Genomic DNA, 12,934 nt, shown 5'->3' with positions numbered 1-12,934 from the left:
TCATCTAGTTGTGCACAGGAACTTGGGGAATCCTTGTTCGTACTGTAGATCATAGAGTTCAGCGTGTGCTCAGGAGGGTACCTTTTTCCAGTTGAACTGTTCAGAGGACTCCCAGGTTCTTCTTCCATCCATCCATCACTTTTGAAATCCATCAAAGTGCTCAATGCCTGACATATCGGATGTTGGTACATTTTTTTTCCTCTATACTATAGATTATGACATTTTTACAGGCTGACACAGGCATTGCAGTCTTTATTGTCCAGTGATAAGATAAACATGTAACAGGAAGAAATAACCTACAGCAATATGGTCAGTCAGACAGATTCATGGAAGAAAAAAGGTGGTGTGAACGCGAATTACTTAATTTACAACCCTGTGAGATATTTATGGAATGGGTTTATATCGCTATAAAAGTAATTTATGTTCTGTCCAGTCTCATCTAATGAATAAAAGCTATTTTGCATTGTCTAAAGTACTTGCACAGACTTTGCTTGGTCCTCTGGGCATGAAGCAATGTCAGAACGAGGTTTGATGCAGCAGAAGAGATTGAAAATACACACTAAGGCCGTCACTAGAGATTAAAAAAAATAACTTGGTTTGTTTTAATTAGATATTATTATTCTTTTGAAATCTTAGGCTTTGTTTCAAGATTTCCAAGTCTCTGAGCACTACTTCATCTTATTAGGCCAGGATGCTCTTTCGTCATTGGATGTGAAAACTTTTGTATTTATTTTTAAACCGATTTAACCTTTTCAAATCTTTCAATCTGAATCGCTCTCCTTATTGTGCAACTTTCAAAAGTCAGGTTTTAGTACAAACGTGCTACAGGCTGATTTGATTGTAAACATATAAAGTTGCATCAATGCCTTGGAGACATTTTCTTACAGGAACAATTTTGTACATTTTCTGTTTCACTGGTTCTGCTGAGTCATCTAAATTATCCCAGTCCCCCTGTTTCTACAGAAATAACTTTAGAAAGGAAATTTAATAAAAGCCCTTCACATCAATAGTTTATTTACTTAGTTCTTTATAAAAAGTTTGCTAGGAAAATTAACAACAATAGTAACTGTTAGACAGAGCTTTTCAAGGCACATCATTTCCAGGGTCTGTACAATAACACAATTAGACAAAACACTGAAGGCATACAGTGTTAACAAACTGCTGACAATTTTAAAGCTCACATATTTTTTTCCCATGAATCATCTCCTACATGATAAGCACACATTGAAAGTATAAGAAAAACTAAAACATAATTTTCAAAGAATTGTGATTTTGTCATCGTTCGTTACACTGACGGGGCATTAAAACAATCACAAACAACTGCAATTTCCCTGATAGGCCAACTGAAGACTGCCTGTCTATCCCTACTGCATTAGATTTGCATTAATCTAGAGACATTATTCCAGTGTACTATGCAGCGCAATACATTCTCACTGGTACAGCACAGTTGCATGCAATGAGTTAGGCACAGCAAGGATTATATTTTAATACCATCAACAGCACTAAAGTCACCTTTGCATGCATGTTGGAAGCCTGTGAGCATAGCCTTGGTCTTTACTCAAAATTGTTTCCATATATCAGACAGACATCTGCAAGATGCAGAATCCATGTGACATTGGTCATCAGCATAGCTGTGGAACACAGGTCCATGATGGCGAATGATTTAGCCAAGAGGCAACATATACATAATAAATAAAAAAGGCTTCAGTATAGAACTGAGTAGAGTCCCCTCAACAAATGGAACAACATCAGATTTAACCTTAATGAATAAGATTTATGAATAAGATAATAAATAAGTGAATACAAACAGGAGCCAGACTAATGAAGGAGTTACCTTTGAGTAGGTGAGGTACCAATGTTAGGAATAAGTTCATAGCAGGCTAGTGCAGTCCTGTCACTTTAGAGAAAATGCAATCTAATCAAGATATTTCATAGCTCATACCCAGCATGTTCTACATATATTCCAGGGAAGGGGCTGGGTCACACAAAGGGGAGAGGAGAGGTTTTCACTGAAAAAAGGAAGCTTTCATTTAGTTTTCTTAAATTGAAATGCCAATCAGTTCACAGCATTTCTCAGCACATCCAAACAAATGCTGTGGCTTTTGCAGAGCAAACAGAGGTCTTGTCTCCTGCTCAGGTCTTTCCTCTTAATCCCTCAGAACAAAGCACCCAGTCATGCATCTTATTTAATGTGCTCAGTCACGCTATCAAAATTTTAGTTATTTTAATATAACTTCCTTTCCTTTCTAGACAGAATGGTGAAGAAATCAAATCAACTGCTGAACCCTGAGATGCTTTCAATAACCTGAAATTAGTACAAATTCTGTTTCTCTTTTATCGTAGGTGAAAACCGCAGTAATTTAATCAGAAATGGGACCCAAGCAATAAACTAAATATTGCAGAATTGAAGAGGCCAGTGTTATTTTTATGTCCTGAAATGTAACGCTGACGCCTTATATCTTGAAAGCAATATTGCAAATTGTGAGCTGCAATTTCTAAAAGGAAGCCAAGAGAACTTTGCTCTTTTTCCAGCAAAACTATCATCTGTGAATATAAAATTCATTCAAATTAAGTGGTTTCTATCTGCAAAAACTAATTGTGCCTTTTAAAACACTGCAAAAAGGAATAGAGCTATAAAAAATGCTTTGTTTTTCCATTTCAATTGGTACCTTATTTAGAGCCGGGAGATCTCAACAGAAGTCTATCCCCTTTGCCTCAGGAGTAGGTTGTGATTTATTTAACCCACAGTACTTGTATCTTTAAAAGTGACTTCCCAGTAACATGAGGCTAATTTAGATGTCTTTTATCAAAGGAGTTCATTTTTAGCTTTCTGCCTGCAGCAGAGACCTGGTGTGTGTTGGGAAAAAGGCAGTAAGGACAGTCCTGTGACTTTTTTGTGTTTGTATTAACTCTGTGACTTAGATAGACTGACAAAAAAAGAAATTCTCCAGAGATTTAACGTTACAGTACCTAAATAAATTACTGGGAGAGGTAAATTTAAGCAGCTACAGGTAAAGTCTCCTCAGTACTGAATTCCTAACTTAGCTTTTTCTACTGGTCTGTAGAGTAATGGGTGAGTCCTACTGTCTGTGTTAAAGTAAAAGCTATTTATTGCTGACACCTTCCTCTTAAGCCATTGGGCCTATCTGTAAGGCCAGGGACTCTAAACTCATGTCTAGTAGAGCTTAAAAATTTAATACATTTTAAGCTGATAAGATAAACATTGATCATTTTTTTCTCTTATTTGCATGCAATCAGCCTTAAATCCACGTTGGGATGAAAACATGAACTTTGCTATTCAAGTGCCAGATCTTGTCCTAGTGCGCTTCGTTGTCAAGGACCAAAACAGCATCCTGTCTGACGATTTCATCGGACAGTACACTCTGCCTTTTACCAGCATGAAGAAAGGTAAACTCGCTCCAGCCATCTGTACATCCTACTTGGCGTTCTAATTATTTTTGATAAACAAGTTTGGGACGTTCCCTAACACTGGTCTGCAAAACCAGCCAATATTCCTAATTTTAAGATCCCCAAACCTGTATTTCTTTGATTTAGAGAACATGAACCAGGACTGCATAGCAATGCAAACACTCTACTATATATCACTGTTGAGGATTAATTTTCTATCAGTGGGAAGCTGGTTGCATCATATTTGCCTTCTAACATCCTCAGTGCAACGTGTCATTTTAGCGTGTTTAGACAGGTAAGAGGTGCAAAGCCTTTTCCTGTTCATATCTTTGCCATCAAACTAGGAGACCTTGTTCTTCCAGTTACCTTCTCTCCCTGCTTTCTTTTAAAATGTTAGTCATCAAGGTTGAGCCTATCTGTGAATCCCACAATGTGCCAAATATTTATATGTTCGTGAAAGATGAATAGTGTTCTATTAAGTTACTATTTTGACAATGCCATTTCCTTAGGTTAACAATTGACTTCTTCACAGCATCCTCTTGGGACTTGCTAAATTTATGTGCTGGTCATGTGCTGCATACAATATCTGGCTTTCAACCTGTTCTCCTGTCCTGCACCTCTGTTAAAAGAGGGTGTGTCAGGATTAAATATTCCAATATTTTTTGGAAGGGTGCTGTCATAGGTCACATTTCCCTACTGCAGTCAACTTAGTGTGCACCATTAGCAACATCCTAATAATGCTGAAACAGTTTTGAGCAGCAGCTGATATTGTAAGCACTGTTCTGTCGGCTTCTCATTCTATCAACAGTCCCAAAGGTACTGTATTTCACACAACTGCAGTTGATTTTATTTTCTTATCTTATGCCCATCCATGCATTCTGTTTATGGAAAGGCATAGCCTGACTGTGCGGTGCTTTGGTCTCGAGGTTTCCTTGATTACAGGAGACGTGCAGAGCTGTGCTCCCAAGGACAACTGGTCGGCCAGGAAACTCTTGATTCCAGAGCAGCTTATAGCTGTGCGTGCTTAGCCAGACAGAGTCCTCTCTCATCACTTTGTATTGTGATTGCATCCACAGGTTACCGCTGGGTTCCACTGAAGTCAAGGGAAGGTTACAGCCTAGACCCAGCTTCGCTCTTTGTTTATGTGTGGTACTGTTAATAATGCAGGTGCTCCACACATCCATCTCCTGGACTATGGGAATCATACTAATGTTCCTAAGGTCCTTTTCACCTCTTCACAGAAGGGAAATTGTACATTTCCTTCTTTGACACTTGGCATTTCATTAAAACATAAGCCATGCACATCCACTCCTCCAAAAGTGTATTTTCTTGTTGTTGTTTATAATTACAGTTATTTCTGCCCATCTGTGTCGTCTGCTTTCTGAAGCAATCCGGAGGTTTGACACACATTTAAAATGAGGTCCTTGCTGAAGGTGGCTTATTTAGGGTCTCCATTGATGTATTACTTTTATGTAGTATTTCATTCATGAAAATTAGACAAAGTATAAGGATATGTTTGCTTACGAAAAGAGCAGGATAATAGTGGTGAAAATCAAGGAAATAAAATATACTGTAGGTAAATTGAACGCTATCATTTAAAAAACAAAATAATACAGATTTGAAATTGGAGTTTTATGCCTCCATGTTAAATTACTCTTGGACCAAAACGATATTTTGTGAAAGGGTGCAACATCCGTCCTAATATTTACTAATCTATCACACTGGACTTTATGTCACGTTGTTGTCATGGAGTGAACTTCTTCAGCTTTATGGTGAGCTGCCATTCCTTCCATATAAGCACCACAGGCACAGTTTGTCTTGCACATTTTTCTTGACAAGAGCTTTGTAAATCCAGCTGATTTTGTTAAAAATACTGAAGAACAATATGCTTTGTGCTATCATTAAGGAATAAAGGAAAAAGGTCCCTATTGTTAAAAGATAATACAAATACACTTAAATGTCAAGCTTTTTATTTTTTATTGGTAGATATAAAGATAATACCAGTTTACTAATTTAATTAAAGTATATTTACATGATATTGAAACCTAAATATTGTGCACTTGCACTTGCTTTATAGGCTTACAGTTAGATGCAATATAGTGCCTTTGTCCTTTTTATATGTGTCCAAAAACAACCTGTTGATTATTTTGTGGTTGGTAGTCAACCACTACCAGAGAAATTCAGCTATTGAGGGGTTTGTGTGAAGTATCACGTTTTTGCTAAATTTCCAAAAAAAGACTAATTCAGAGCAATTGCCCAGAGAACAAGAACTTGGATAGGGAAGAAAACTTCAAGATGTCAGTTAAAATACACAGCACGGTGTTTAAGACTGAGGGAGGAAATTGGAACAACAGGAGAAAACCACATGACCTCTGACTCTTAAGACAGGGTAACATGCAAAGCCCAGAGGCCGGAACTGAAGCCACGACCAGTAACAAACAGTTCTTTCCGGACCCTATGCAGACGACACAATCTGGGGTTGAATGAGAATACAAGAGGGGAAAAGGGCATGCAGGAAGCGGGGGTGGAAACAGGGGGGCGTGTCCAGGAAGTGCGGGTGGTCAGGGGAGGTGTGGCCGAGGCAAACCATCCAAAACAGAGTCCAATGCGAAATCCAGGAAAAGCAAAAAGTCCAAAGTCGGGCGGTCCATCCGAGACTGACAGTTAAAAACTGGAACCGGGTCGGAACCGGCAGGGAGAACAGGAACAGAAACTTAAAAACATAACGGAGCCAGGCGATTGCAGGTCCCGGGCTCGCACGATACGGGAATCAATGCAGAGCCCCGAACTGAGTGGGTGTCTGGCTCTTTAGGAGGGCGGGAAGGAGGCTGGAACAAGTCCGAAGTGAAAGAGCTGGAGAGCCCTTAAGGAGGAGGGACTACAATCGTGACACAAGGGCTGTATGATTATCACCATCCATTCTATTCTGGGACACATCGATGGTGAACCCAAATTCCTCATTTATATCAGCGACTGCTTTGGTATTTCTGAAATCACAAAGGGGATGTTTGGGGATATTTTAATTACAAAGCCAAAACACAAAAGAAAAAAAGCCTCAACTCAAGTGCATTTAAAAAAAAAAAAACATTTTCTCTTCTGCACTCACCTGTAATTAGAGTGCTGTAATCGAGTACAGTACATGTCAAGAGCTCAGGGGTATTTCCCAGTTAACGGTTTATCGCTGCTTGAGAAACTGAACTATTAGGTATTTGCCTGAAGTATAATGTGAAATATTTTAATAAAAAAAAGAGTTCTGCAGTACAGCTAGCAGGTATTTTTTAAATTAATATCATATCTTTTTTAAGACTTCTCTTTAGTCTCCCAAAAAGTCAGACAGTGTCCTCTAGTGTTTAAGCAGTAGACATGCTAGTAAACCCCACGTTTCTGAAATACTTTTAATTCCAAGAGAGTAAAACTCACAATAAATAAAAAATAAAAATAGGTATAATCTGTGTTTTCTATGAAACAGCACAGGCTTTTAATACAGTATATGTTTTCACTTCTGCCTTTAAATATAATCAACACTAACAGCAGGAGAATTCTAATGTAAGAACTTGAGTGCTTTTTGTGTTTTTATTGTGTTTCTGAAGGATGACTGAGTTTATTAAAAGACTAATTGGGGCTATTTTTATGGATTTTGGTTCTGGCTATTTGTCTCCATTAGTTTGCTTCTGATCCACTATGGCTTTGCCTCCGACACACTGAAGTTACATAACCCTGCTAGGAAACACTAATAAGAATGAGCCACTGGTTTGAGGTCTCTGTTACTGGTTCGTGCCTTGCTGCACCAAAATGGACATCAGGTGCCACTGAACAGCCTGCAGAACATACAGTACAAACATAAACCATCTTGGTGGACTAAAGATTTGGCGATGTACAATTTCTGAAAGGCCAGGGCAGGGGGTTGAAATGCCATTGGACAATGCTGTTTGCATGCTCCTGGGTTAGCTAAAGAGTTGTAAGTCATTCAGCTCTAATTTTACATTTGCAGTGGCAACAGGTGCCCTCCTATTTTTCACTGTGACACCATACACCATGGAGAGATGAAACATCACAATACTCATTCTGAAAGGGCATACTGTACATACAAAGGACAACAACAATGAACTCCACTACAAACACATTTGGAACCCTCCCCTTGGTACAATCCTTGTGGCAGTGCCCAGTTAAACCAACACATCTGTGACAGAGGCTGTCTGTGTTATGTCCTTCAGGAGGTACTGTACATTATCACAATAAAAACCAGATGGATGCCCTATTTAGTCCTAACCTGTCAGATCAGGTTTTGTAAGAATATGTTGCATATGCCATATGGGATGCACATTGAAAATGACAAAACCTTTGTAGTGCTCCCTGCAAAACAAATTAAACAACTTAAACACATCTATGGGTCATTCCAGCCCAAACAGAGTGTGTCCTCACAGAAGGCCTGGCAGATTTCCAATATTGAATGGCCTCTCATTAGCTAAAATTAAACCCACATCAATTGAGCAATACTATTGATTGGCTGTAACATCAGATTATTAAAATCAAATAGAAAGGAAACCATCTAGAAAAATTATTGACAAGCAATAGTATCTTTCTTTCCTCAGGTGTTAAGATCTTGGGCAGAGTACAGGACCGAGCTTTTCAATGACCTTCAATTTCAGTCATTGATGGGAAACACTTAACTTTCAAGCAACATTGCTACATTCATAACCTACGCAGAATAATAGCACACAGAAATACTAGTTTTTGCCTTTTAAATGAGGTCCTTTGTAGGTTATTCTTTGGATGCCGATTGGCCAAATTGTAAGCCACAAAGTTGCTGCTAGGCTGCTGCTCTGCACACATCACTCTGATCACATCACTCCTATGCTTAGAACATTGCACTGGCTTCTTCTGAATTTGTGAATACACCTGTACTTTCTCCATCTTTAAACAAAAAATCAGGTTTTCGCTCTCTGGCTCCACTGCAAAATTGTATTCTGCCTGGCAGCACCTTTTTAAACTTCTTTAAGAATTTGCAGCTGGACCCAGACATATGAAAGACCTTGAAGACTGTGACTTCTCTCTTCTCTCTTTTCACTACCTTTTCTATCTGTCTTTTCTCTTTTTCCTTTATCTCTTCCAGATCCCTGGTTTCCTTTTTTCTACTGCTTTTTTCCTGTTTTTTACATTATTGTTTGATTTACACAGTTTGTTTAAGAAACAGGTCTTTCATGCCATGATGATTGGTCACATTTTTTCATTATTGTACTGTATATGGTACCACTTAACTTTCTTTCTTTTCCCTGAAAAACCAATAAACAAACACACTGGAATATATTGGTTGCTCTTCTGGAATATATCAGTGGTTGCACTGATTCCAAAGTAGCAATATCTTCCCTATTAAGTAATAACTAAAACTTACTAGTGTACTATTGATTTGCATTGTACTGTGTAACTGTTTTACACAACACCCCTTGATTTAAATTCTACATTTCTGAGTATGTATGGTATAGCAAATAAAATGTTTTGTCTGCTTTATATTAAATGTTCATATTTTATTGCTTCCCGATATTATCTAGAAGCTGTAAATAATGTGTCAACATAAACAGGCAAGTCTCTTTCATAAGAACCCTCTTCAAACTTAATACCCATGACATTTTAATGTCAGGGGAGATACAGCTTTAGTCAGTGTGCTTACTGCCTCCCAGTTGACATCAGAACATCTGAGACACTAGATTTATTTAAAAAAAACTGAAAGCGTGTCTTTTTTAATTCCAGTCCTCACAATTAATGGTAGACAAATTTGTTGTTGCAATTGCCTTGTTTTCACAGTATTCTAGGATCATGATGCTATGATGTGTGAAGAGTGTTATATAACATCAAACCTGAATTATATTGATGTGTCATGAATCTCCCCAATGCACTCAAATCAAAGCCTCAAACTAAACTTGTGTATAATACATTAATAGCAGAAGTAGAATTATCAATCCCTTGTGCTTTTGTATTTAAATAGGTCAGTAAAACCTCTTCCTGGAAGGAGTAAAACAGAAGGATTTCAGAACTTTGGGGATGACCTAACATGACCTTAGAAAAGTATAAGTGCTGATTTTCAATGCCTTGTCCTTTTACGGTAGACCCCAGAATGGTAGCTTTCTATTTGAAAGAAATAGGAATACACATTCTATTTGAATGTGTATCCTTTCGAATTTTTCAATTCGCCAGGCAGGTGTGCAGGCTGGTGTCTGAACCAGGCTGTGCACCAGGAAGGTCGCTTGCTTCTGAAAACTTTCCAGACTCTCCTCGATGTTTCTGGTGATGAAAATGTACTAAAAAAAACATAATCGTGGAAATGCCCAGAGAGTAAGAACCATATGCTAAGCATTCTTTGTATGAAGCCACACAAAATTTGCATTTTCCCCAGGAGAATAAAAAATCTGAATTCTGAAATGAACATGAAGCTCTGTGGAGTATTCAGAGGTGAAACAATATAACAATGCTCTAAGAAGAATGGAAAGGAGAGTTAGAGCAGTGCCAAAGAATACAACTTTAAATCATAAGAGTAGTCTCATTTTGGCAAGCAGATTTTTTTTTTTTGTGGCTACTGTGTTTTAACGCTCAACCCTCAGTGCACCAGCCTTGGCAGGATTTACAGACATCTGCTGTGCCGCTGGAATAATGCCCAACTGCCCTACAAAGTGAAGATCAATTGAAGCAGTAACACTACAGATCCCATAAACATCAGGAAAGCCTTTTGAATTAGCAGACACACTTATCAGGTATATGCAAACAGAGATGCAGAATAACAGTAAAGGAAGTACAGCTCAGGTCAGAAACAACGGGTACTTTGAAAGAGTAAATTGCAAATTTTTAATCACTATAAGAGTATACGAGAAAATAAAGTGACTACTTTTATTCATGCAACACAGCACAGGAAAACAGTGGTTCTGAATGAAAATGGAGATGACCCTGATAAAATTAATTTCCTATTTGATGTCTCTAGAGGCTGTAGTCAAACTTAACACAGACTGCAGCTTGCAGAATGTGGACTGACCCTGATCCTGAGTCTTGTGAAGGAAGACATTGCCTATATATCAGAGTCACAAACACTCAGGTCCTCTCTGGCCATTTCAGCATCTTCCCACATCAGGCAGGACCTGAATTAGAGCTACAGTATACTTGATTTATTAAATTAGATAATAGTTTAAGGCCTACGTTGCCAGCTGTTAGACAAAAGCTGTCTGTAATAACAACAACCCAACCAAACAAGTGCAAGTTTGATTAGTAATTAAGCCATTTTTGACAGCAAAATTGGTTATCATCAAAACTGCATTATGCTTAATTAAATTCTGTTCGCAAGACACCTGAAAGTTGTCCCAAAGGCCCTTATTAAATCATAGGTTTCTAATCAGCGTTAAGTTAAAATGTGCAGTAAGGATGGAACTTTTTGAGTCTTTTTTTTTAGTAGCACAACTGCTTACTATTTCCTAAAAGTGTGGTCATCTTAAACGTTAATGATGCAAGCCCATCAAGAAAAACTGATATTAAAAAGAGATTTTTCCCCCTCTTTTGTTTGGGAAATGAGTAAGGATTGCATTTGTTATTAGATCCTTTGGGGAGTTTTTTGTTTGTTTTGCACCGTAGCCGAAATCTCTGAAAGTCACTCCAATGGTTTGAGAAAAGCTTTGTTTTGTCTTTCACAGCCTGCCCATCATGATCTGTGTGTGTTTCTTGGTAACATTGTAGGCTGTGCATCAGCTGTGCACCATAAAGAAGTGACGAACCTACTGTACTGGTGAACCGGTGTTAAAGTCCTCCGTCTCGAATGTGAAGACGAAAGGGGATCTTTCCCTGTGATTGAAAAGAGGTTTGAAGGGTACTAGGAATGGAAGCTGGGAGATTATGTGGAAATTGTCTTTTCCCCTTTACATCACATAACATTATACTCCTTTTCTATAAGAAAATGTTAGTCTAAAGTTCTGTCAAAAATCTAGTCATGTTGGGTCTATGTTGGATGTGCAGGTGAGACCGTTGCGGTTCTGCGCGGGCTCGTGCCCTCACCACCACCCCGCCAATTCATCCTGCAACACCTGGGGCGCGATCCTGGGTCTCCGGCGTCACGCAACAGGGAACCAGCCGCATGAGCTAAAGGGGACCTCCCCCAGCCCAGGCGGCTGAGGACCCTGCTACGCCCAGGGAGGGAGATGGCGTCACCGTGTCCGAACCAGCTCCACTGCACTGGACAGTTTTGTGCTCAGTGGCTCTGATCTTCAGAGGAGATGCCTCTGTGATCTGGTCTAATCTGAATTGGTTCATCTGAAAAGGTGGGGGGGGGGAGGGGACCTTCTGATGGGCTGTCACAGCTCACGGTAGACTGATATGACCAGCAGTTCCCAGTGTAGGAGACTGGTTATGAAAAAGTCTTAGTATTTATGGCGACCCATTCATTCCATTGTCTAGTTAAATCGAAGAAGCATGAAAAAGGCCGGAAAATCTTAAGGCTTAGTTGAAAGTGTAGAATTGAAATCAAGAGATGTGATGTTAAAAGTGTAGCACGACAGACATAAAACTTAAATCAGCTCAAGCATTTGGCTGCTACTGAAAAAAGAACTGGCTTTGAGCGACTTGCAAAATCTGCAATAAGCTTTTCTTCATAAAAGCAGAGCTGAAGTGACAGGCTCATAAGGCTTAATGCTGACTAGTGTCCCTCACTTACAAAAGCAATTGTGACCACGAAACAGCTGAACTTGAAAAAAATATAGCAGCCAGAGAAAGATCAATATCCGAAAGCTACAGTATTCTAAAGGTAAACTGCAGAACCAGAAATTCATAGAAATCTTCACCGTATCTACAGTAGGTCCCACAAGAATAGGTGGTGGTGAATTTGATGATTTCTTAATGACTAACAAGTATTTAGAAACGTAGAATACAAAATGTTCAACAAACACCAGCACAAACACAAAAGGCATGGCATTCATAGCATACTGCACATCACAAAACCCATCTTATGGGTGGGAGCAAGTGTTTCTGATCCAACATCCCAGGGCTTTAACCTCCATTGGAACGTAGCTGCTGAATTTCTGGAATATTTGCATTTTCTCATCTTTGACTAAAATACCACCAGTTAAGAAAGAAAACATGTTGAAAAGATCACAGAGGGATCACGAAAGAACACCAGCGATTCAAAATATTAAGAAATGTTGTGTAATTGAAAAAGTTTTTGGACTGGGGTATAGTACGGTGTAAAAGAGCTAAAAGAACAGAACAGTGCTTTCATATAATTTTAATGATTCCTGCTAAAAAAAAAAAAAAATTATACCGATCAGAGTTGGTACGAAGTTTAGCCTTCCCCACTTACACTCTCCCATGTAAAGTATAAATACAGTACCTCACCTCCTGAGCTACCCTATACGTGTCTTTCCTCAGACTCCTCCCTGCACCCCATCTTCATTCTCACAGCGGCTCCCTGGCTCATTCCCCAAGATGTGAGGAGGGTCCTATCAACCAAGCAGGCGAGTAAAGTCAAATAAACACTCAGTATCTTCTCGTAATAAACATC

At 38.9% G+C, this 12,934-nt stretch overlaps 1 protein-coding gene across 7 annotated transcripts in view; it reads left to right on the top strand.

Annotated features, from left to right (window-relative positions):
- Window positions 1-12,934, top strand: part of LOC102688374 (1-phosphatidylinositol 4,5-bisphosphate phosphodiesterase zeta-1) — a 78,675-nt gene that overhangs the window by 64,162 nt on the left and 1,579 nt on the right. For 5 of the 7 annotated variants that reach the window (XM_069192677.1, XM_069192675.1, XM_069192678.1 and 2 more), the window contains 2 exons: window positions 3,259-3,408; window positions 12,802-12,887. In XM_069192677.1, coding sequence (XP_069048778.1) covers window positions 3,259-3,408; window positions 12,802-12,887 — 236 coding nt within the window. Of the gene's footprint in view, window positions 1-3,258; window positions 3,409-4,484; window positions 4,717-12,801; window positions 12,888-12,934 lie in introns of those variants that run through there. The other 2 variants (XM_015352022.2, XM_015352018.2) reach the window with 1 other exon arrangement.

Source organism: Lepisosteus oculatus, chromosome 7 (genome assembly GCF_040954835.1).
Source record: "Lepisosteus oculatus isolate fLepOcu1 chromosome 7, fLepOcu1.hap2, whole genome shotgun sequence".
In the NCBI taxonomy this organism is placed as follows: Eukaryota; Metazoa; Chordata; class Actinopteri; order Semionotiformes; family Lepisosteidae; genus Lepisosteus; species Lepisosteus oculatus.
Note: the sequence above shows the minus strand (reverse complement) of the source record. Positions and strands in the feature narration are given on the sequence as shown.